General features: G+C 46.2%; 1 protein-coding gene across 1 annotated transcript in view; it reads right to left on the reverse strand.

The window, feature by feature from the left end:
• Nucleotides 1–2,531: 2,531 nt before the first annotated feature.
• LOC112254952 (plexin-A1) overlaps nt 2,532–26,937 on the reverse strand; it is a 402,693-nt gene continuing 378,287 nt past the window's right edge. Inside the window, 11 exon segments of the mRNA XM_042324754.1 lie at nt 2,532–3,194; nt 3,619–3,769; nt 4,698–4,910; nt 5,063–5,232; nt 6,426–6,616; nt 7,069–7,165; nt 16,548–16,651; nt 16,857–16,979; nt 16,982–17,015; nt 17,618–17,764; nt 21,378–21,444. Of these exon segments, the coding sequence (XP_042180688.1) occupies nt 3,099–3,194; nt 3,619–3,769; nt 4,698–4,910; nt 5,063–5,232; nt 6,426–6,616; nt 7,069–7,165; nt 16,548–16,651; nt 16,857–16,979; nt 16,982–17,015; nt 17,618–17,764; nt 21,378–21,444 (1,393 nt within the window). The 3' untranslated portion in view covers nt 2,532–3,098.

Here is a 26,937-nt window from a genome sequence, read left to right on the forward strand (position 1 = left end):
ATCAGTGCGTACAGTAGTTAAACATTTCTGATTATGACTCATTCTAAATGTAATGCTTTTTCACCAACAATTTAATAGTCAGGCACACAGTTGCTTAAAAAGGAACCCTGGTCTGTTGAAAAAAGCTAACTTTGGAGTGTTATTTTGTCCAAGCACACTAGTATATGACAAATGTGCGGTGTCCATATTAGGAGAGCGTCACACTTCTTGTGAGGCTGACACTGTCCTAATATGGACGCCGTATACGTGGTCCCTTTAAGAGTTCTATTTCCCTCACTAAGTAGCACCTGCATAGCTTGGTCCCAGATCTGTTTGTGCGGTCTTGTCAACTACTATGGTCATTGTCATGCCAAATGTTTGGGTAGACATAACAGATCCGGGACCAGGCTATCACCTGTATATTAACGGTCTGATACGTAGAGAAAGACAACAGGAATGCAGTACAGCTGTATACATCAATGACTGCGTCCAAAATGGCACTCTATTCCCTATATAGTGTACTAGTTTTGATCAGGGCCTTAGTGTACAATACAGGTAGTAGGGTACCATTTGAGACGTACCAATGTGTCATATCTATTTAAGGGGTGTTTTAGAGGAGTTTAGGAAGGAACCTGGCATACAATGTATTGCAAAAGCATTTATGATACAGTGGGGCAAAAAAGTATTTAGAAAACGTTTGACCTCTGTCATTGCCAACAAAGGGTATATAACAAAGTATTGAGAAACTTTTGTTATTGATTGACCAAATACTTATTTTCCACCATAATTTGCAAATAAATTCATTAAAAATCCTACAATGTGAATTTCTGGATTTTTTTTCTCTCATTTTGTCTGTCATAGTTGAAGTGTACCTATGATGAAAATTACAGGCCTCTCTCATCTTTTAAGTGGGGGAACTTGCACAATTGGTGGCTGACTAAATACTTTTTTGCCCCACTGTATATAAAAAATAAGATATGGATTAAAGCAGCAAGTCACTGATTCCATCTGGAAAAGACACAGATGCTTATCTGATGTGATATTTTACACTGATCGTAGAGATCAGAAAATAAACCATATGAACAGTACTTAAACTTCAGAGAAACCAAAGACGTCTCTTCATCTTCAGCGTACCATGTAATGCACAATTCACACGTTCAAAAGAGAGATGAGAAAAACAACAAGGAAAACAACCTGATGCATTTTTTTTTTGCCAAAAGCTACATTTCATTTCATCATCATAAAAAAAACTAAAGTAAATACAATTTTCAAAATCAAACATCAACAAAATTACATTACAGACCACAGTTTGGTTTTTGGCAAGCAGAGAAAACAGAAGAAAAGAAAAGAAAACGCACCACAAAAAGAAGACTCAAGAGAAGAGAGAAGTTTTGAAAAACATCTTAAGTCACATATAGCAAGTGGGCTTGTTTAGATAGAAACAAGGACCAGGGGAGATTACTAATCCTAGTGTTGCTAATGGGTGGAGGGTCCCCCCCTACCGTCCAGACCACCCTATGGGTGAGAGCTAAAGCCCCAGCCTGTCTCTGATCTCTGGATTAGGAGAGAAGAAGCAGTCTTTACCACACTACCATCACCTTGTTTGTTATCTGCAGAATAGCATTGGGAAGAGATGAGGAAGAAGGGCGCAGGGCTGGAAAAGGCTTTCTGTCTTTCCCAACTTCGTTGTTTCAGACTAAGAGGCTCAGTAAAACCCTCCCTGACCCCATTTAACTACTTATTGAACTTTTATTCCACCAGGTAAGACATCAGACGCGGTAATGCTAACTGGTGGGGTAGCCTATAGATCCAATCACATTTTATTTGTCACATACACATGTTTAGCAGATGTTATTGTGGGTGTAGCGAAATGCTTATTTTTCTCGCTCCAACAATGCAGTAGTATCTAACAATTGTAATTGGTTCAAGTAGTGCAAAGCTCTCTATTGGTCAACCACTGTAGGACAAGCTGTCAAATTCTTTAGCCCTGGAAGATGAAAATGAACCTTCATGCTAGATTCCATCGGAACTGTCTAGTAAAAGAAGCAATGCTTGGATGAGTCTGTGTTTGCTTGTCAAAAACTGAGAATGCACAACAGATTTGCAATTTAATGTTTCCGCAGGACTGCTCCAGTCTAACATTCCCATACAGAAATGTGACAATATTATGGGATGGCCTTCCTATGGTGGCCCTAAGGGGCCAAGTACATTCTTTTCTTTTATTACTTTGACAATTATTTTTCAGTCACTAAGCATGTCCATATTTAAATCATACACATTGCATCTAATAAAATGTATTTTCACTAAACAACACCAAAAGAAAACATGGCACAGAACAACTTTTTTCTTTCTTTTTGTTTCTTTCTTTGTTTTTTCTACGTAGATTTTATTTTTTGCTGGAAATATCAAATCAAAGTTTTGCTGTTGATGGGTTTGTTTTAACCCTAATATTTGTTTCTTAAAAATGTTCAGTTGTATTTATATATAATATCTATATAGTCTTCCTTGGTAACGTATTTGTAAATTGTGCAAATTCAGCAGTAACACAGGTGGCGAGAGATCAGTGGGCAGTTTATTACAAAAAATAATACAACAAAAATGGAGAAAAAAAAGGAAAGTCATTGATCTTCGATTCCAACAGGAGACATGTGACCTGAGGAGCTTATCTCCCATTGGCTCCAAGGATGCCAAACAATGTTATGTCCTGTTTGTGATGCCAAAATGGAATTCCACTTCAAATGTCCCATCCTGGTTATACGATACAGGGCTTTGCGACGCCAAAACTCAGGAAAACCAACAGAAAATAACTAAAAACACGACAACGGCACCGATAATCAAAATGCTTTCCGGTGATGCTGTCTCTCGGTGTGTGTGTGTGACGAAACATCCAGTGCCTTGGTCTGACATAGACACACACACATATATAGACACGCATTTACACACATTCACACACACACCCGCCCAGTACTGCTGAATCCCCCCTGTTCTGTCCTTTGCAGTAGCTACATCACATGTTTTGGGGGGGGGGATTGAAAACCACGCTGTCTGAGTTTAAATTCCTCTGGGTGAGGAGAGAAAGAGAGGAAGATGGATATGAGGAGGAGAGCAAGGGTCAGTCCTCAGCTGGCCAGGGCCATTGTGTTGATGACCTGCTCCAGCTTGCTCCTCAGTCTCTGCCTCCGCGACTGCTCGTCCCTCTCCAAAGCCGTCAGAATCTGAAGATAGACAGAGACAGAGAGAGACAGAGAGAGAGATGGCAAGAAAGCAAGAGAAACAAAATGCGAGAAAGAGAGAGAGAGTGAGGGAGAGAGAGAGGAAGGGAGGGAGAGAAAGGGAGAGGGAGGAAGAGAGAAAGGGAGGGAGAGAAAGGGAGAGGGAGGAAGAGAGAAAGGGAGGGAGAGAAAGGGAGAGGGAGGAAGAGAGAAAGGGAGGGAGAGAGGAAGGGAGGGAGAGAAAGGGAGAGGGAGGAAGAGAGAAAAGAAGGGAGGGAGAAAATGAGCAGTGAGAAACATTAGCTTTTACAAAAGCAGTAGAGAGAGCGACAACTGAGCGACAACTGAGCAGTTCTTCAAATCCAAATTAGGGTGCAATCCCTTCTAAATAAACAAACATAACAAAAATGTCTGCCATTGTTCTCACCTCGTCCTTGTACTTCACAATGTAGGAGTAGATTTCGTGCAGTGCGCTCATGCTGTTGAACTGGCTGAGGTGCAGCCGTGACTGCTCCGCCAGGTATGCACTCATGTCCTGGTCACTGATGACGGGCATCCGCGAGATGTCGGAGTAGTACCTGAGAAAGAATGGGGGATGGAGACAGAGAGAAATCAAATCAAATCAAATGTATTTGTCACATACACATGGTTAGCAGATGTTAATGTGAGTGTAGCGAAATGCTTGTCCTTCTAGTTCCGACAATGTAGTAATAACCAACGAGTAATCAAACTAACAATTCCAAAACTACTACCTTATACACACAAGTGTAAAGGGATAAAGAATATGTACATAAAGATATATGAATGAGTGATGGTACAGAGCGGCATAGGCAAGATACAGTAGATGGTATCGAGTACAGTATATACATATGAGATGAGTAATGTAGGGTATGTAAACAAAGTGGCATAGTTTAAAGTGGCTAGTGATACATGTATTACATAAAGATGCAGTAGATGATATAGAGTACAGTATAAACGTATACATATGAGATGAATAATGTAGGGTATGTAAACAAAGTGGCATAGTTTAAAGTGGCTAGTGATACATGTATTACATAAAGATGCAGTAGATGATATAGAGTACAGTATATACGTATACATATGAGATGAATAATGTAGGGTATGTAAACATTATATTAAGTAGCATTGTTTAAAGTGGCTAGTGATACATGTATTACATAAAGATGCAGTAGATGATATAGAGTACAGTATATACGTATACATATGAGATGAATAATGTAGGGTATGTAAACATTATATTAAGTAGCATTGTTTAAAGTGGCTAGTGATATATTTTACAGAGAGAGGGAAGGAAGGTGAGAGTGTGTGGGAGAATATTTAAGCAATCATGCAATCAATGAAACCAAGTGAGCTGAATAAAGGAAAGCTAAGTGACCAAGCGAGTTCCATGCTGTCAAATGGCAACAGTGTTACTTTCCTGCCCTAGTTTTAATTGTCAACCTAATCCATAATGGCCCGCCCGCTGAACATAGCCTATATCCATACCGTTCCACCCAGTTCTTGTAGTTGGGAATGTCTTTAGCGTATAGCAGCTTGTTGGAGGGCGAGTCTTTGCCCAGCTTGTGTTCTGAGGTGGAGCAGGAGTCCATGAAGGTCTGGGCCACCACAGACAGACAGGCGTCCGTGATGCTGTTCTTGTGGATGTCGAACACAAACTGGGGGTTCTTGATCACGTTCACCCAGAACCGCAGAGGAAGACTGGGGGGGAAGAGATGGAGAGGGAGTGGGAAGAAGAGAGAAAACACTAGGGTATAGTACTCAACCCCTAAACACCATCACCAAACCTCTCTCACAGCCTGACGCACACAGCTCCATCTCCTTCGGTCTCACACACAAACTGATCCACTCACCAGTTGCTCTTCCAGGTGTGCCGTACATCCAAGTCAGAGATGCAGTGCTTGTCGGCCTGCTCGTCCAGGAAGTCAAACATGTACTTGATGGCAAGCGGCAGGGCACTGCCTCGGTGGGCCGTACTGAAGATGGTCTCAAACAGGTCGTCCACAAACTTCTGCAATGTACCCTGCGAAAGGAGAAAGGGGGAGGGTTAGAGAGTTGTCGCTTACATCAACTTCATGGAGCTTTGTATTGTACAAATCACTGTGGACGCATTTAGACTAAATATATCCTTTCTTCCACATAAGATTATCAACTTTTACACATTATCAAGTAGTCTGTCGAATGGCCCCCTCCTCCTTTTCACACTCCCAACACTAGCCCATCACCTGAACAAAGCCGGCTCCGGTCAGTTATTCACATACCAACATATTGGCCAAAACTACACTAATATATACATAAAGTACCGTATATACAGGCCAAGTCTCCTGTCGTCTTTCCCACTGTCACTGTTCATTCTCCAAACTCTCTAACCCCCATAGACATAACCTTGCACATTTTTACCTGAAGGGAAATCATGAGCAAATGAGAAAACAACAGGGGATAGAAATCGCGAGGGTGAGCAGAAACGCCTTAATGTACAGTACTTAGCAAGTGTAAATGAGTGCATAGTGGTGTGGCACGTCCTGTGCATGGTAAATGAGGTGCTACCAACAAGGCATGGAGGAACAGAAAGTAATGGCCTGCCAGTTGATGTCTCTAGTGCTTCTAGTGCCACAGTGCTGAGCCGATAGCAGTCCTGTCTAGAACAGATATTCCTCATGACATGTAGAGTGAGGACTCATGTCCGCTCTATTCATGGAATTTATATCTGTATCTTTGCGCACATATTTTTTCCAGATCAGCACAAACACACCGGATGCAACCTATCAACCTACCACCAAGCCCTTGATTAGTCAAATCAGGTGTGTGTAAGTGCTTGGCTAGAACTAAAGCATGCCCCCCTCCTAGGGCTCCCCAATAATCAATTCACAAACATTCTTCCGAGTACCAACGGAAGGGATTAGGGTATAGGATCCAAGAGAAAGCCCCTCCAGCTCCCTTCCGGATTCCAACGATCAGAAAACCACTCAAAAGGTCAGGCTGCTAATTAAGACAACATAGCGTTTGGGAGCTGCACCTACTAATGCAAAAGGTTATGAAAAATGTTAATGAGCATCTGAGCCAGTCGCCTTGGAAACAAAGGTCAATGAGAGCTGGCTGTCGGAGGAAACAGGTTTGAGCTAGGATGTTGGGTGTTGTTTACCAGTAGAGGGGGGACAGGTGCGTGCGTGTGAGTGAGTGTGAGTGAATGTGTCTGTTTGTCTGTGTGTGGGGTACCTTAGTAGCCAATAGCCTGGTCAGGTATATCTCAGAGACCATCTTGCTGCCACGGTCGCCCTCACGCTGGTCCGAGTGGTCGTGGTTCTTGACCAGGTGCCACAGCTTGGTACCACTCTCCAGGTCAGGCGTGATCATGGGGGTCCTAGAACGCAGGCTGTCTGGACTACTGGCCGTCCTCAACATACTCTCTGGACGGGAAGACGGGAGAGAGAGGACATGGTCAGGATTCAGATTAATCCAAAATGATGTCAAATCACATAACCAGTGTGTTATAGTTGAAGAGAAAGAGACAAGGGGGGTCAAGAGAGATAAAGGAGATGGCGGGGGAGGGGGTTGATCAAGGCAGGGGGAGACAGAGAGATCCTGGGGAGAGGACACAGACAGGGACTGGACAGTCTCCAGTTACCCTCAGCCCTATGATGGACTTACATGACAAACATCACTCCTCTTCACTGTCTGACCTTAACGTCAACACTTGGCATGCATTATCATTTCTATTGAGATATTTCTAATGTTTAGCTGTGTATTTCTGAATTGTACTCACAGAAAGCACTTCGAGAATAAAATAGCATGCACATGCACCTGCACACACACAACTGCCCACACACACCCATCTACCTGCCCACCCACACCCACACACCGTATCTGTTGAGGGACTTGGTGAAGGTGGAGGAGGTGGAGATGTTGTAGGCAGAGTTCTGCTTGGGCACGAGGGCTATCACTGAGCCATCCGTCACCTGATGGGGAGTACAGGAAATAAACTGTTAGAGTTAGACATGCATCTGCACTCTGAAAACTTTGCACATGACATACGGTCAGAAAAAGGTGATACACACTGCTACATTACTGGTTCCTAGAGTGATTGACTAAGGCTGCATTTACACAGGCAGCCCGATTCTAATATCTTGCAACAAACCTGTATAGACCTGGAAATAGCACCAAGACTGAAGACTCAAATTTTGTTTGTATTAAAATGTTGTTGTTTTCTCCGCAGGTACATTTCCCTCTGGGGATTGGTTGGTCCCTCCTGGTAACATACTTATTCAGGATGGAAATAGAACACCATACATCAGGAGAGGTGGACATCAGTGACTGATGACAACGACAAAGTCATATTCCAGTTGACTGTCAGAAAAAATGGTGTAACCATTACAATGGATCCGGTAAGAATGTATTTTTTTTTAAAGTATGTTTTCATCACCAAAACGTTGGTTGACTTAAATAACATTGGCAACAGTAGTAGACAGACACACAGCTATATAAACACCAGGTAACTACCATTTCCTCTTACAATAAACTGCTACCTCGGTCGAGAAATGGATCTAACGGTGTGATTTTTTAAAACGTTGTGGGTTTTTTTAAACAATGATGTAACTTTGGATGAATACAACATTTACAGATCTGATTGAAAAGGTAGCGGTGTGGCTATTTTTGTCAAATGTAGCTTTGTGTGTCAATTTGACTTTCCACCTCTGTCAGTTTGAATGCCTAGCCCTAAACGTACGCCGGGAAAATGGTATCAAATGTACTATGGTGAGGATATACTGGCCCCCTCTGCTCATCCCAGTGCTACTAATCATTTAGCTGACCTGTTATCAGGACACCTACACCACCAGATGTCACAGGAAGGCCATAAACATCATCAAGGACAACAACCACCTGAGCTACTGCCTGTTCACCCCGCTATCGTCCAGAAGGCGAGGTCAGTACAGGTGCATCAAAGCTGGGACCGAGAGACTGAAAAACAGCTTCTATCTCAAGGCCATCAGACTGTTAAACAGCCACCACTAACATTGAGTGGCTGCTGCCAACACACTGACTCAACTCCAGCCACTTTAATAATGGGAATTGATGGGAAATGATGTATCACTAGCCACTTTAAACAATGCTACCTAATATAATGTTTACATACCCTACATTATTCATCTCATATGTATATGTATATACTGTACTCTATATCATCTACTGCATCTTTATGTAATACATGTATCACTAGCCACTTTAACTATGCCACTTTGTTTACATACTCATCTCATATGTATATACTGCACTCAATACCATCTACTGTATCTTGCCTATGCCGCTCTGTACCATCACTCATTCATATATCTTTATGTACATATTCTTTATCACTTTACACTTGTGTGTATAAGGTAGTAGTTTTGGAATTGTTAGCTAGATTACTTGTTGGTTATTACTGCATTGTCGGAACTAGAAGCACAAGCATTTCGCTACACTCGCATTAACATCTGCTAACCATGTGTATGTGACAAATACAATTTGATTTGATTTGATTTATCAACTTATGCAGCATCGGAAGTGATGATTATGGGTTGTCTTTAACCTTGATTGGATGTCTCAAGTTTCAGACAAGCTCAAGGTATAATGCATCGATCTGAATTTTGCGCAAATAATATCGAAACCAACCCGGCCCAATTTTAAAATCCAGTAAATTCTGACCTGATTAACATCACACTTACAGTACAAATAGACCCCATACAGTGCATTCGGAAAGTATTCAGACCCATTGACTTTTTATTCATTTAGTTGTGTTACAGCCTTATTCTAAAATGGATTACTATATGTTTTCCCCCTAATCAATCTACACACAATACCCAACAACGACAAAGCAGAAACAGGTTTGTAGAAAATTTGACAAATGTATATATATAAAATAACTGAAATATCACATTTACATCAGTATTCACATCCTTTACTTAGTACTTTGTTGAAGCACCTTTGGCTGTGATTACAGCCTTGAGTCTTCTTGGGTATGACGCAACAAGCTTGGCACACCTGTATTTGGGGAGATTCTCCCATTCTTCTCTACAGATCCTCTCAAGCTATAGATGGGGAGCGTAGTTGCACAGCTATTTTCAGGTTTCTCCAGAGATGTTCGATCGGGTTCAAGTCTGAGCTCTGGCTGGGCCACTCAAGGACATTTAGAAACTTGTCCCGAAGCCACTCCTTCGTTGTCTTGGCTGTGTGCTTAGATTTGTTGTCCTGTTGGAAGGTGATCATTTGCCCCAGTCTGAGGTCCTGAGCACTCTGGAGCAGCATCAAGGATCTCTCTGTACTTTGCACTGTTCATCTTTCCCTCGATTCTGACTAGTCTCCCAGTCCCAGGCACTGAAAAAACATCTCCACAGCATGATGGTGCCAGGTTTCCTCCAGACGTGACGCTTGGCAGTCAGGCCAAAGAGTTCCATCTTGGTTTCATCAGACCAGATAATCTTGTTTCTTATGGTCTGAGAGTCTTTAGTTATCTTTTGCCAAACTCCAACCGGGCTGTCATGTGCCTTTTACCGAGGAGTGGCTTCCGTCTGGCCACTCTAAAATAAAGGCCTGATTGGTGGAATGCTGCAGAGATAGGAGAACCTTCTAGAAGGACAACCATCTCCACAGAGGACTATAACAAAACAAACAAAATGTAGAAAAGGGGAAGGGGTCTGAATACTTCCCGAATGCACTGTAAATACACAGCCGGTTGTGTTTTTTGCTCATGATATCAATGAGCATTTCCTTATTGCCTGTATTACCGATGTAAGACTAGCTAAAACCGTTCTGCACATCAATAACACAAGGAATGTCAGAAATGTCAATGATCAAGCTTTTTTTGCACAATCTTTGTGACATAGCAGGTGTACCTGCCATTCCTGACCCTAGGTCAGTTCTCGATTATTTCTCTGATGTTTTTAACACTTTTGCTGACAAGCATGCTCCCTACAAAAGTTTAAGGGTAGGGATGGGCATCTTTGATGGGAATAGGGGGAGGAACCAAAAATCTGACTTCAACATGAGGGGCTGCAGTGGCTGCGTATCCACATACATACCCACACATGTAGTCAGACCCTTTTGGGGGCCCTAAGTGAAGAGGAAGTATTGTACATACTGGGATTAATTACACCGTTAGAATGTTGCAGTCAAAATGACTGCTCGTTAGCTTGTAGGGGCGTCCCTCAAGGCCCAGCAGTTCTATAGTTAAAGCATGGAAAGCAGCGCATGTACTTCCTCTTCACAAGGGTGGAAACCCTAGTGACAAATAACTCCGCTGGCAAAAAAACTTGTGTCTGTCAAAAATATTTAAATAGTTGATAAAAATCTACTTTGCTCCTTACCCAGGAAATGTATTGTAAATTCATATCAATCAGGATGTAGATAAGGTCATAATACCATCTTCGCTGCATCCTATGTTGTCAATGATATTGTATGTTCTATAGATAAAAAGGAGCATTGTTTATTGACCTGTCTAAGGCTTTTGACATTGTGGATGACTCATTGTTATTGCACATGTTGGACTTGATAGCAGCGCATGCATTTAGTTAAATAAACTACATTATGGACAGATCTCAATATATAGTTGCTGACTGTGTCAATTTGCAATTCCTCGAGGTCACTAAAGAATTTCCTCATGCGTCAATTTTAGTACCTGTAATATTCTCATTATATATAAACAATATTGGTTGCTTAGTGAAAAACTGTAAACTTCACTTTTATGATGATGACACTGGGCAGTCCTCTACTGCCTCCTCTGTGAACCAGACTATCGCTGATCTTCAAGTACTGTGTTAGATGTGGTAGAGATGAATGAGAAGAGGACTGGAGTTAGACAACATCCGCATTGACACAACTTCTAAGTGTCTAACCAACGATCAGTCATACTGACGGGGAACATCGAGTGAAACCCTGCACAGACAAATGTATTGAAGACTACAAGAACTACATCACATACTTCACTGTGTCCTTGCCTGCAGAAGCACTTGAACTTATTCTGAGGGGAGATCCATTCCTGGTTGAAGATCTGGAATAGCAGACATCCTGAGAGGTGGCTATGGACACCAAGATCAGAGGATTTCGATTTGGCAGATACTGAGCCATACTAACGACAGATGGTTGGTGTGTTAAGTACACTGGACACCAATCTAACCAGCACTAGCGTTGCAGTCTGAGGTTCCCTTTACAAGCGCCAGGTCTCAAGCAAGGTCACATAACTATTATACAAGCAACCTCTGTTACAAAGGTGCACTGGCTGCATACAACAAGCTCAATAACTGAAGTTTTTATTGATGTGATAGCAATAATCTCTGTATAGACCTACAGTATACAAGTAGTATGAATTTCCATGTAAATTGACAAAGTGTATTGTATAGTATCATATGATGGTATTTTACTCAGTATTTATTTCCTTGTTTTATATCATATACACAATGGTTTACTGTATTTTTCATTACATTTAAGATAATATACACTTCATTCATTCCTGAGGAGAAATGTATTATACAGTGGGGAGAACAAGTATTTGATACACTGCCGATTTTGCAGGTTTTCCTACTTACAAAGCATGTAGAGGTCTGTAATTTGTATCATAGGTACACTTCAACTGTGAGAGACGGAATCTAAAAAAAATTCCAGAAAATCACAGTGTATGATTTTTAAGTAATTAATTAGCATGTTATTGCATGACATAAGTATTCGATACATCAGAAAAGCAGAACTTAATATTTGGTACAGAAACCTTTGTTTGCAATTACAGAGATCATATGTTTCCTGTAGTTCTTGACCAGGTTTGCACACACTGCAGCAGGGATTTTGGCCCACTCCTCCATACTCCTCCATACTCCTTCAGGTTTCATGGCTGTCGCTGGGCAAAACGAACTTTCAGCTCCCTCCAAAGATTTTCTATTGGGTTCAGGTCTGGAGACTGGCTAGGCCACTCCAGGACCTTGAGATGCTCCTTACGGAGCCACTCCTTAGTTGCTCTGGCTGTGTTTCGGGTCGTTGTCATGCTGGAAGACCCAGCCACGACCCATCTACAATGCTCTTACTGAGGGAAGGAGGTCGTTGGCCAAGATCCCTCAATACGGTGCAGTCGTCCTGTCCCCTTTGTAAAAAAGCATCCCCAAAGAATGATGTTTCCACCTCCATGCTTCACGGTTGGGATGGTGTTCTTGGGGTTGTACTCATCCTTCTTCTTCCACCAAACACGGCGAGTGGAGTTTAGACCAAAAAGCTCTATTTTTGTCTCATCAGACCACATGACCTTCTCCCATTCCTCCTCTAGATCATCCAGATGGTCATTGGCAAACTTCAGAGGAGAGGTTGGAGTCTGTTTGATTGAGTGTGTGGACAGGTGTCTTTTATACAGGTAACGAGTTCAAACAGGTGCAGTTAATACAGGTAATGAGTGGAGAACAGGAGGGATTCTTAAAGAAAAATTAACAGGTCTGTGAGAAACGGAATTCTTACTGGTTGGTAGGTGATCAAATACTTATGTCATGCAATAAAATGCTAATTAATTACTTAAAAATCAGACAATGTGATTTTCTGGATTTTGTTTTAGATTCCGTCTCTCACAGTTGAAGTGTACCTATGATACAAATTACAGACCTCTACATGTTTTGTAAGTAGGAAAACCTGCAAAATCAGCAGTGTGTCAAATACTTGTTCTCCCCACCGTATACTTCCGGCGCCGACAGAGATGGCCGCCTCGCTTCGCGTTCCTAGGAAACTATGCAGTTTTTTGTTTTTTTTACGTGTTATTTCTTACATTAGTACCCCAGGTCATCTTAGGTTTCATTACATACAGTCGAGAAGAACTACTGAATATAAGATCAGCGTCAACTCACCATCAGTACGACCAAGAATATGTTTTTCGCAACGCGGATCCTGTGTTCTGCCTTACAAACAGGACAACGGAGTGGATTCCATGCAGCGACCCAAAAAAAACAACTCCGAAAAAGAGGGAAACGAGGCGGTCTTCTGGTCAGACTCCGGAGACGGGCACACTGTGCACCACTCCCTAGCATTCTTCTTGCCAATGTCCAGTCTCTTGACAACAAGAATGATGAAATCCGAGCAAGGGTAGCATTCCAGACGGACATCAGAGACTGTAACGTTCTTTGCTTCACGGAAACATGGCTCACTGGAGAGACGCTATCAGAGTCGGTGCAGCCAGCTGGTTTCTCCACGCATCGCGCCGACAAAAACAAACATCTTTCTGGTAAGAAGAGGGGCGGGGGCGTATGCCTTATGGCTAATGAGACGTGGTGTGGTCACAAAAGCATACAGGAACTCAAGTCCTTCTGTTCACCTGATTTAGAATTCCTCACAATCAAATGTAGACCGCATTATCTACCAAGAGAATTCTCTTCGATTATAATCACAGCCGTATATATCCCCCCCCAAGCAGACACATCAATGGCTCTGAACGAACTTTATTTAACTCTCTGCAAACTGGAAACGATTTATCTGGAGGCTGCATTCATTGTAGCTGGGGATTTTAACAAGGCTAATCTGAAAACAAGACTCCCTAAATTTTATCAGCATATCGATTGCGCAACCAGGGGTGGAAAGACCTTGGATCATTGTTACTCTAACTTCCGCGACGCATATAAGGCCCTGCCCCGCCCCCCTTTCGGAAAAGCTGACCACGACTCCATTTTGTTGATCCCTGTCTACAGACAGAAACTAAAACAAGAGGCTCCCACGCTGAGGTCTGTCCAACGCTGGTCCGACCAAGCTGACTCCACACTCCAAGACTGCTTCCATCACGTGGACTGGGACATGTTTCGTATTGCGTCAGATAACAATATTGACGAATACGCTGATTCGGTGTGCGAGTTCATTAGAACGTGCGTTGAAGATGTCGTTCCCATAGCAACGATTAAAACATTCCCTAACCAGAAACTGTGGATTAATGGCAGCATTCGTGTGAAACTGAAAGCGCGAACCACTGCTTTTAATCAGGGCAAGGTGTCTGGTAACATGACTGAATACAAACAGTGCAGCTATTCCCTCCGCAAGGCTATCAAACAAGCTAAGCGTCAGTACAGAGACAAAGTAGAATCTCAATTCAACGGCTCAGACACAAGAGGCATGTGGCAGGGTCTACAGTCAATCACGGACTACAGGAAGAAATCCAGCCCAGTCACGGACCAGGATGTCTTGCTCCCAGGCAGACTAAATAACTTTTTTGCCCGCTTTGAGGACAATACAGTGCCACTGACACGGCCTGCAATGAAAACATGCGGTCTCTCCTTCACTGCAGCCGAGGTGAGTAAGACATTTAAACGTGTTAACCCTCGCAAGGCTGCAGGCCCAGACGGCATCCCCAGCCGCGCCCTCAGAGCATGCGCAGACCAGCTGGCCGGTGTGTTTACGGACATATTCAACCAATCCCTATACCAGTCTGCTGTTCCCACATGCTTCAAGAGGGCCACCATTGTTCCTGTTCCCAAGAAAGCTAAGGTAACTGAGCTAAACGACTACCGCCCCGTAGCACTCACATCCGTCATCATGAAGTGCTTTGAGAGACTAGTCAAGGACCATATCACCTCCACCCTACCTGACACCCTAGACCCACTCCAATTTGCTTACCGCCCAAATAGGTCCACAGACGATGCAATCTCAACCACACTGCACACTGCCCTAACCCATCTGGACAAGAGGAATACCTATGTGAGAATGCTGTTCATCAACTACAGCTCGGCATTCAACACCATAGTACCCTCCAAGCTCGTCATCAAGCTCGAGACCCTGGGTCTCGACCCCGCCCTGTGCAACTGGGTACTGGACTTCCTGACGGGCCGCCCCCAGGTGGTGAGGGTAGGCAACAACATCTCCTCCCCGCTGATACTCAACACTGGGGCCCCACAAGGGTGCGTTCTGAGCCCTCTCCTGTACTCCCTGTTCACCCACGACTGCGTGGCCACGCACGCCTCCAACTCAATCATCAAGTTTGCGGACGACACAACAGTGGTAGGCTTGATTACCAACAACGACGAGACGGCCTACAGGGAGGAGGTGAGGGCCCTCGGAGTGTGGTGTCAGGAAAATAACCTCACACTCAACGTCAACAAAACTAAGGAGATGATTGTGGACTTCAGGAAACAGCAGAGGGAACACCCCCTATCCACATCGATGGAACAGTAGTGGAGAGGGTAGCAAGTTTTAAGTTCCTCGGCATACACATCACAGACAAACTGAATTGGTCCACTCACACAGACAGCATCGTGAAGAAGGCGCAGCAGCGCCTCTTCAACCTCAGGAGGCTGAAGAAATTCGGCTTGTCACCAAAAGCACTCAAAAACTTCTACAGATGCACAATCGAGAGCATCCTGGCGGGCTGTATCACCGCCTGGTACGGCAACTGCTCCGCCCTCAACCGTAAGGCTCTCCAGAGGGTAGTGAGATCTGCACAACGCATCACCGGGGGCAAACTACCTGCCCTCCAGGACACCTACACCACCCGATGTTACAGGAAGGCCATAAAGATCATCAAGGACATCAACCACCCGAGCCACTGCCTGTTCACCCCGCTATCATCGAGAAGGCGAGGTCAGTACAGGTGCATCAAAGCTGGGACCGAGAGACTGAAAAACAGCTTCTATCTCAAGGCCATCAGACTGTTAAACAGCCACCACTAACATTGAGTGGCTGCTGCCAACACACTGACAATGACACTGACTCAACTCCAGCCACTTTAATAATGGGAATTGATGGGAAATGATGTAAATATATAAACAATGCTACCTTATATAATGTTACTTACCCTACATTATTCATCTCATATGCATACGTATATACTGTACTCTATATCATCGACTGCATCCTTATGTAATACTTGTATCACTAGCCACTTTAACTATGCCACTTTGTTTACATACTCATCTCATATGTATATACTGTACTCGATATCAGCTACTGTATCTTGCCTATGCTGCTCTGTACCATCACTCATTCATATATCCTTATGTACATATTCTTTATCCCCTTACACTGTGTATAAGACAGTAGTTTTGGAATTGTTAGTTAGATTACTTGTTGGTTATTATTGCATTGTCGGAACTAGAAGCACAAGCATTTCGCAACACTCGCATTAACATCTGCTAACCATGTGTATGTGACAAATACAATTTGATTTGATTTGATTTGTATATGACACCGAGGAATTTCGGGCTGCAGACACCAAGGGATGTTTAAGTGATCCCCTACATCGATCCAGAAATATTTGTAAATCGGTATTTGTAAAGTGTATACATAAAAATAAAATGTGATTAATTGATTGATTAAAAACACATTATTTGATCAACTTTGAGACATAAACCATGACAGACTTGCCTGGTAGTGTGCTAGTGTGTTGAGTCTCTTCCAGTCATTGTCTATCTTGGTGGTGACGTCCTCATCCTGGAGAATGATCCTGGCCATCCTGCCCTGACGCCACTCTGAACACACATGGAACAGAAGGACAGGGTGTGTTAGTGTCTGTTGTGTGACTCCAGATAGTGTTGGGAAGTGTGTTAAGTGTATTTTGACTAATTGGCTTGGGTTGTGTGTGTGTGTGTGTGTGCATGGTGTGTGTGTGTGTGTGTGTGTGTGTGTGTGTGTGTGTGTGTGTGTGTGTGTGTGTGCATGGTGTGTGTGCCTTACCCATGTCCATGTCTGAAGCCTTGGGTCTCTGGGAGTAAGGGCTTCCTTTCAACACAGCATCAAGCAGCTTTTCCTTCACCTGGGTCACGGTGTCACAGTTCAGCCCCTTTACCGCCACCTCCGGGCGTTCTCATTCTCTGGGTTCACACAGTGTAGGGTCTGGGGGGGGTGCAAGGGTCAAAGGTAAGATTGGCGATGGGGAAGACTCACAGGACGAGAGGCTTGAAGCAGAGTGAAGTGTGGAAAACGTGAATTAAACCACATACATCTGTAGTCACTCTTGTAGCTAGCTACCTACTGTACTACCTAGCCAGCCAGAACGATCGCTGAAGCTGTACATAGTCCATCTGTAAATTACTTTTCTGTTCTTTTGCACACAAGTATTTCTACTTGCACATCATCATCTGCTCATTTATCACTCCAGTGTTAATCTGCTAAAAAGTAACTATTCGCTCCTATGGCCTATTTATTACCTACCTTCTCATGCCTTTTGCACACACTGTATATAGACTTTCTTTTTTCTACTGTGTCATTGACTTGTTTGTGTTATTTGCTTGTTTATTGTTGATTGTGTCACACTGCTTTGCTTTATCTTGGCCAGGTTGCAGTTACAAATGAGAACTTGTTCTAAAACAGCCTAATAAAGGTGAAAAAAAGAAAAGACAAATGGTTCTCAGAGCAATGAATGTGTTCAGTCAAAGAGAGATAATGTAAAAGTGTTCCGCGTATTTCTATGATTCAAGCTGTGTTGTGGTACTGACCAGGGTCTTGTAGTCAATCTGCTGTCTGATGAGCTTGTCCTCACTGAGCGAGTAGCGCGCCTCTCCTGTGATGGAGTCTATAGGTCCCTTTTCCATCTGCTGCTTGATGGCACAGTACAGCATGAACAGAGGCTCCCCAGCACACTCCTACACACAGGGTACACAGTACAGCATGAACAGAGGCTCCCCAGCACACTCCTACACACAGGGTACACAGTACAGCATGAACAGAGGCTCCCCAGCACACTCCTACACACAGGGTACACAGTACAGCATGAACAGAGGCTCCCCAGCACACTCCTACACACAGGGTACACAGTACAGCATGAACAGAGGCTCCCCAGCACACTCCTACACACAGGGTACACAGTACAGCATGAACAGAGGCTCCCCAGCACACTCCTACACACAGGGTACACAGTACAGCATGAACAGAGGCTCCCCAGCACACTCCTACACACAGGGTACACAGTACAGCATGAACAGAGGCTCCCCAGCACACTCCTACACACAGGGTACACAGTACAGCATGAACAGAAGCTCCCCAGCACACTCCTACACCCAGGGTACACAGTACAGCATGAACAGAGGCTCCCCAGCACACTCCTACACACAGGGTACACAGTACAGCATGAACAGGGGTTCTCCAGCACACTCCTACACACAGGGTACACAGTACAGCATGAACAGGGGTTCTCCAGCACACTCCTACACACAGGGTACACAGTACAGCATGAACAGGGGTTCTCCAGCACACTCCTACACACAGGGTACACAGTACAGCATGAACAGGGGTTCTCCAGCACACTCCTACACACAGGGTACACAGTACAGCATGAACAGAGGCTCTGCAGCACACTCCTACACACAGGGTACAAAGTACAGCATGAACAGGGGTTCTCCAGCACACTCCTACACCCAGGGTTTACACAGTACAGCATGAACAGGGTTCTCCAGCACACTCCTACACACAGGGTACACAGTACAGCATGAACAGGGGTTCTCCAGCACACTACTACACACAGGGTACACAGTACAGCATGAACAGGGGTTCTCCAGCACACTCCTACACACAGGGTACACAGTACAGCATGAACAGGATTTCTCCAGCACACTCCTACACACAGGGTACACAGCAGAGCATGAACGGGGTTCTCCAGCACACTCCTACACACAGGGTACACAGTACAGCATGAACAGGGTTTCTCCAGCACACTCCTACACACAGGGTACACAGCAGAGCATGAACGGGGTTCTCCAGCACACTCCTACACACAGGGTACACAGTACAGCATGAACAGAGGGTCTGCAGCACACTCCTACACACAGGGTACACAGTACAGCATGAACAGGGGTTCTCCAGCACACTCCTACACACAGGGTACACAGTACACCATGATCAGGGGTTCTCCAACACACTCCTACAACAGGGTACACAGTACAGCATGAACAGGGGTTCTCCAGCACACTCCTACACACAGGGTACACAGTACAGCATGAACAGAGGGTCTGCAGCACACTCCTACACACAGGGTACACAGTACACCATGATCAGGGGTTCTCCAACACACTCCTACACACAGGGTACACAGTACAGCATGAACAGGGGTTCTCCAGCACACTTCTACACACAGGGTACACAGTACAGCATGAACAGGGGTTCTCCAGCACACTCCTACACACAGGGTACACAGTACAGCATGAAAAGGGGTTCTCCAGCACACTCCTACACACAGGGTACACAGTACAGCATGCACAGGGGTTCTCCAGCACACTCCTACACACAGGGTACACAGTACAGCATGAACAGAGGCTCTCCAGCACACTCCTACACACAGGGTACACAGTACAGCATGCACAGGGGTTCTCCAACACACTCCTACACACAGGGTACACAGTACACCATGATCAGCATGGGTTCTCCAGCACACTCCTACACACAGGGTACACAGTACAGCATGAACAGAGGCTCTCCAGCACACTCCTACACACAGGGTACACAGTACAGCATGCACAGGGGTTCTCCAACACACTCCTACACACAGGGTACACAGTACAGCATGAACAGGGGTTCTCCAGCACACTCATACACACAGGGTACACAGTACAGCATGAACAGGGGCACAAACACTAAGTATAGTATAGCATAAGCTGATAGGGGCCAGTATCCCATCTATCTGTCATTTCAGCATGTCAAAACCAATAGGAAACACTGTAGTCTTGAAGGACGACATTCAAGACAATGAGTACGCTTCCTTATTTGAGAAAAAACTATACTAAGTGCATTCCAATCTGCTGCTGGCTACACGGTGCCACACAGCTAAACCATAGGGCCTAGCCCCTCGCTTAGCCATTCAACAGCTATTGGTGCAGTGACAAGTGACCCACTCCAGAGTAGTAGTTTGTCCCTTGTGCATTTTAACCTGGGGAAAAACAGTCTTTAACAAGGTAAAACATGGGAAAATGTACACTGCGCTTGGGGAAAACGTTGGGAGAACGCTAGTGGCAGTTGATAGAGGAGTTAATGGAAGGTTAACGAGTCAGGAGTGAAAAGTGCTGGAGAAGCACTCTGCTGCATGAAATGTGTCAACGAGGCAATGCAAGGCGGGCGGGCTGGAGGGCCTCTCTCCTCCCTCTCGTTTTTCTCCCATTTTCCCTCTATTGGTCCGACTACCACTTAGCACAGTGATTCTCACCTCCAACTCTTGCTCGTTCATATTCCTCCTCATCTTCCTCTGTCCAGCCAACTGCAACGGTGTCTTTGTGTTTTTTCTCTCCTTTCCTTGACATTTTAGATGTTTCAATTCAGAGCAAAAAGGAGTTTGAAAGTGCTGGTGAACAACCCAACGTGTACTGAGCTTCCCCTAGTATTCTTTGTGGCCTTCTACACTCTTCCTCTTCCCCCCTTCCATATCCCTCCTGCTGCTCCCACCTCGTTATCGTCTGCACTAATTAAACAGACAGACAGCTGTTAACGAGACGTACACACACACACACCCTCTAGTAGCTCGGGAACCAGCTATTATGGGCTGCTTTTGATGCACCTAGCCAAAAATGTGAGCCACACGCTTGGTAGGACCCCTAGAGGTGTTGAAGAAGCTGTCCAGTAGGATTTACAAACACCTGTCTGAACTGAAATGAAAAACAACTAATTGAGAGAAAGACTTCCGATCATCCGTGTCACACAGAGGCTGTCTGATGCACTCTCTCCATTCCAATAAGCCTCAAACCTGAACAATGCACACGCTTTCACTTTCTCTCTCTGGCTCTCTCTAGAAAACCCTGAAAGGGGCACTGCGTTAAAAGAGGCGAAAAAACACAAACAGTCACGCCTTAACACCACTTCACATGAAGGTAGAATACTGTTTTACAACTGGGTAGAGAGAAGTTGGAACATGAAAGGTAAAGAGAGGTCAAGGATAGGGAGCATTGTAGCCCTCTCCCTGTGCCTTATCTGCTCCTGCAGCTAGGAGATACTGACGTTTAGCCGGCAAGCTAAATTCCCTAGCGCTCTTTCATTCTCCAACAGCACAAGCAGCATTAGCGAATAACAGAACCGTAGAAAGCTTAAAAAGCCTGTTTGGTGCGGCTGCGTGTTCATTAAGGCATGCAATGACAAACATTTCAAAACGTTTCAATACAAAAAGTGAAAATAAGCTCATCTTATTGGATGAATCCAGGTTGTCCCTCTCTGTTTCAGTCCATTTTCCTTGGTTGCTGCCTAATGAACGCAACCCGAGTGCATCACTGACAGACTTACCTTGAGAAACTTGTAGAGAAGGAACGTGAACCAGTTGGTGAGCATCTTCTCAGCCACCGACTCCGTCCTATAGGAGAGCGGGAGAGAGAGAGAGAAAGGAAGAGAGAAGATAAATTGAGTTGAATGTCATGTTCTGGCATGGCAAAGCGTTAAACGTCCAAAACACAGGACTGATAGAGGAACGATTGTACAAGGGTTTGAGATTTTCCTCTTAGGGACCAACCCTAGTGTTTGGTCGCTAGTAATTGAAGGAGATTACAAACCATTATCCCTGCTAGTAATTGAAGGAGATTACAAACCATTATCCCTGATAGTAACTGAAGGAGATTACAAACCATTATCCCTGCTAGTAATTGAAGGAGATTACAAACCATTATCCCTGATAGTAACTGAAGGAGATTACAAACCATTATCCCTGCTAGTAATTGAAGGAGATTACAAACCATTATCCCTGGTAGTAACTGAAGGAGATTACAAAATATTATCCCTTCTAGTAGCTGAAGGAGATTTCAAACCATTATCCCTGATAGTAACTGAAGGAGATTACAAACCATTATCCCCGGGAAAAGGCATTTAACGCGGATGATCACTTACATGAAATTATTCCACTTTAAGTGGTTAGGTTATATTCTGCAAATACACCCCCCCCCCTCTCTCCATACACAAACACATGAACTCCAATAACAAAACCAACAGTTCTTTGCTTTTAAAAAAAGCAAACCCACCAATCTTCATTAAAAACACAGCAATTAATTAGTTAACTTCTCTCGCTAATCACCAACCTGGAAAGTTAAAAGGCATTGTAATTAATGTGACTTACTCCATCTAATACAAATGAACAGAGACGAGGGAAGTGTGTCTGTAGGGAAGGGACTTCACCCTCCCCGTCCTCTACCTCCTACCTCTACCTCTCTCTCTCTCTCTCACCCACCCCGTCCTCTACCTCCTACCTCTACCTCGCTCCCACCCACCCGTCCTCTACATCTCTCTCTCACCCACCCCGTCCTCTACTTCCTACCTCTACCTCTCTCTCACCCACCCCGTCCTCTACCTCCTACCTCTCTCTCTCTCATCCTGTCCTCTACCTCCTACCTCTCTCTCTCACCCACCCTGTCCTCTACCTCCTACCTCTCTCTCTCACCCACCCCATCCTCTACCTCTCTCTCTCTCACCCACCCCATCCTCTACCTCTCTCTCTCTCACCCACCCCTCCTCTACCTCTCTCTCTCACCCACCCCGTCCTCTACCTCTTACCTCTACCTCTCTCTCTCTCTCACCCACCCCATCCTCTACCTCTCTCTCTCTCTCACCCACCCCGTCCTCTACCTCTTACCTCTACCTCTCTCTCTCTCTCTCACCCCGTCCCACCCCATCCTCTCACCCACCCCGTCCTCTACCTCTCTCTCTCTCTCACCCACCCCGTTCTCTACCTCTTACCTCTACTCTCTCTCTCTCTCACCCACCCCATCTTCTACCTCCTCTCTCTCTCTCACCCACCCCGTCCTCTACCTCTTACCTCTACCTCTCTCTCTCACCCACCCCATCCTCTACCTCCTCTCTCTCTCTCTCACCCACCCCGTCCTCTACCTCTCTCTCTCACCCACCCCATCCTCTACCTCTCTCTCTCTCACCCACCCCGTCCTCTACCTCTTACCTCTACCTCTCTCTCTCACCCACCCCGTCCTCTACCTCCTACTCTCTCTCTCTCTCTCACCCACCCCGTCCTCTACCTCCTACCTCTACCTCTCTCTCACCCACCCCGTCCTCTACCTCTCTCTCTCTCTCTCTCTCTCACCCACCCCGTCCTCTACCTCCTACCTCTACCTCTCTCCCACCCACCCGTCCTCTACATCTCTCTCTCACCCACCCCGTCCTCTACCTCCTATCTCTACCTCTCTCTCACCCACCCTGTCCTCTACCTCCTACCTCTACCTCTCTCTCACCCACCCTGTCCTCTACCTCCTACCTCTACCTCTCTCTCACCCACCCCGTCCTCTACCTCCTACCTCTACCTCTCTCACCCACCCCGTCCTCTACCTACCTCTCTCTCTCTCAAAATGTCCTCTAACTCCTACCTCTCTCTCTCACCCACCCTGTCCTCTACCTCCTACCTCTCTCTCTCACCCACCCTGTCCTCTACCTCCTACCTCTCTCACCCACCCCATCCTCCCGTCCTCTTCCTCCACCCCGTCCTCTACCTCCTCACCTCACCTCCTCTCACCCACCCCGTCCTCTCTCTCTCTCTCACTCACCCCGTTCTCTACCTCTCTCTCTCACCCACTCTGTCCTCTACCTCTCTCTCTCACCCACTCCGTCCTCTACCTCTCTCTCTCACCCACTCCGTCCTCTACCTCTCTCACCCACTCCCTCCTCTACCTCTCTCACCCACTCCCTCCTCTACCTCTCTCACCCACTCCGTCCTCTACCTCTCTCTCCCACTCCGTCCTCCACCTCTCTCACCCACTCCTTCCTCCACCTCTCTCACCCACTCCTTCCTCCACCTCTCTCACCCACTCCGTCCTCCACCTCTCTCACCCACTCCGTCCTCCACCTCTCTCACCCACTCCGTCCTCCACCTCTCTCACCCACTCCGTCCTCGACCTCTCTCACCCACTCCGTCCTCAACCTCTCTCACCCACTCCTACCTCTACCTCTCTCTCACCCACCCCGTCCTCTACCTCCTACCCCTCTACCTCTACCTCTCTCTCACCCACCCTGTCCTATACCTCCTACCTCTACCTCTCTCTCTCTACCCCACCCTGTCCTCTACCTCCTACCTCTCTCTCTCTCACCCACCCCGTCCTCTACCTCCTACCTCTACCTCTCTCTCTCTCACCCTGTCCTCTACCTCCGTCCTCTACCTCTCTCTCTCACCCACCCTGTCCTCTACCTCCTACCTCTACCTCTCTCACCCACCCCGTCCTCTACCTCCTACCTCTCTCTCTCTCACCCACCCCGTCCTCTACCTCCTACCTCTACCTCTCTCTCACCCACCCCGTCCTCTACCTCTCTCTCTCTCTCTCACCCACCCCGTCCTCTACCTCCTACCTCTACCTCTCTCCCACCCACCCGTCCTCTACATCTCTCTCTCACCCACCCCGTCCTCTACCTCCTACCTCTACCTCTCTCTCTCACCCACCCCGTCCTCTACCTCCTACCTCTACCTCTCTCCCACCCACCCAGTCTTCTACCTCTACCTCTCTCTCTCTCACCCACCCCGTCCTCTACCTCCTACCTCTACCTCTCTCTCACCCACCCCGTCCTCTACCTCCTCTCTCTCTCTCACCCTGTCCTCTACCTCCTACCTCTCTCTCACCCACCCTGTCCTCTACCTCCTACCTCTCTCTCTCATCCACCCCGTCCTCTACCTCTCTCTCTCACCCACCCCATCCTCTACCTCTCTCTCTCTCACCCACCCCGTCCTCTACCTCCTACCTCTACCTCTCTCTCTCACCCACCCCGTCTTCTACCTCCTACCTCTCTCTCTCTCACCCACCCCGTCCTCTACCTCCTACCTCTACCTCTCTCTCACCCACCCCGTCCTCTACCTCTCTCTCTCTCTCTCTCTCTCACCCACCCCGTCCTCTACCTCCTACCTCTACCTCTCGCTCACCCACCCGTCCTCTACCTCTCTCTCTCACCCACTCCGTCCTCTACCTCTCTCTCTCACCCCGTTCTCTACCTCTCTCTCTCACCCACTCTGTCCTCTACCCACTCTGTCCTCTCTCTCTCACCCACTCCGTCCTCTACCTCTCTCACCCACTCCCCCTCCTCTACCTCTCTCACCCACCCCGTCCTCTACCTCCTACCTCTACCTCTCTCTCACCCACCCCGTCCTCTACCTCTCTCTCTCACCCACTCCGTCCTCTACTTCTCTCTCTCACCCACCCCGTCCTCTACCTCTCTCTCTCACCCACTCGGTCCTCTACCTCTCTCACCCACCCACTCCGTCCTCTACCCCTCACTCTCTCCATCACTCCTTTTATTTCTCTCACCCACCCAGTCCTCTACCTCTCTCTCTCACCCACTCTGTCCTCTACCTCTCTCTCTCACCCAAATTGTCCTCTACCTCTCTCACCCACTCCGTCCTCGACCTCTCTCACCCTCCGTCCTCGACCTCTCTCACCCACTCCGTCCTCTACCTCTCTCTCCCCTCTGTCCTCTGACTATGACTATTTACTGGGCTCTCCCACTCTGTCCTCCACCTCCCCTCACCCCTTCCGTCCCTCCACCTAAATCACCCTATGACTATGACCGAATCCTCCACAGCTCTCTCACCCTGCTGACCGTCCTCCACCTCTGAGAAGAGAGAGGGACTCACCCACTCCGTCCTCCACCTCTCTCACCCCTCCGTCCTCCACTCTCTCCCACTCCGTCCTCCATCCTCCAGGGCCTCTCTGGCAGCAGACTGGCTCAACGTTGTTTATTTGATTAGATTTTAATTACGTGTCTCTCAGTGGAGACGGGAAAACATCCACTTTTTATCATTTCATGTTTAATTCACATTTATTTGGAGCTGGTTCATTTCTCTCTCTTTATGTGTCTCTATAATTTACTTTTCTCTCTCCTTTTCTTCATGTCTCTCACTCTTTCTCGGGCTCTCCCCTTTTCTGCCTAACATTCCATTCCCTCATTTCTCTCTTGAGCTCACTCTACCTCCATCTTTCTCAGTCTGTAATCTGTCCTTCGTAATCTGTCCAAGTACTCTGTTTCTCCCTTTCTCCTTCTGTCTTTCGCTCTCTTTCGACACTCCACACCCACACCTCCTTTCACACTTTCTCCTTCTCCACCTCCCTCCGTCTGTTTGGTTTAGTAGTTATTTCTGCCCTGTGTGGCTGTCTGTCTGCCTGGGCCCCCTCAGGGAGACTGTGTGTGCGCTCAGGGGTGTAATCCATTCTGACAGAGACAGGGCTGAGGCAGAGAGGAGAGGAGAGGGGGAGGAGGAGAGGTACTGCATTCACCTCAGGCGGACCTTAAAAGGTAGGCTACAGTCACTGGCAGTCTACAGCAACCCTCTATAATCTCAGCACACATTACAATGGCTAACTGCTAACTGAAACGGCTAACTTGTTCACTCATAATCTTTGTGGACGCGGTTCATACCTTTGCTATGGCAGATCCATCCTCTCTCTTTCCTGTCTACCAGGCTGATCAATCCTGTCTCTTTCCTGTCTACCAGGCTGATCAATCCTGTCTCTTTCCTGTTTACCAGGCTGATCAATCCTGTCTCTTTCCTGTCCACCAGGCTGATCAATCCTGTCTCTTTCCTGTCCACCAGGCTATTGCTGATCAATGATGTCTTGTTCCTGTCCACCAGGCTATTGCTGATCAATCCTGTCTTGTTCCTGTCCACCAGGCTATTGCTGATCAATGATGTCTTGTTCCTGTCCACCAGGCTATTGCTGATCAATCCTGTCTTGTTCCTGTCCACCAGGCTATTGCTGATCAATGATGTCTTGTTCCTGTCCACCAGGCTATTGCTGATCAATCCTGTCTTGTTCCTGTACACCAGGCTATTGCTGATCAATGATGTCTTGTTCCTGTCCACCAGGCTATTGCT

The sequence above is a fragment of the Oncorhynchus tshawytscha genome, linkage group LG07, assembly GCF_018296145.1.
Source record: "Oncorhynchus tshawytscha isolate Ot180627B linkage group LG07, Otsh_v2.0, whole genome shotgun sequence".
Taxonomy (NCBI): Eukaryota; Metazoa; Chordata; class Actinopteri; order Salmoniformes; family Salmonidae; genus Oncorhynchus; species Oncorhynchus tshawytscha.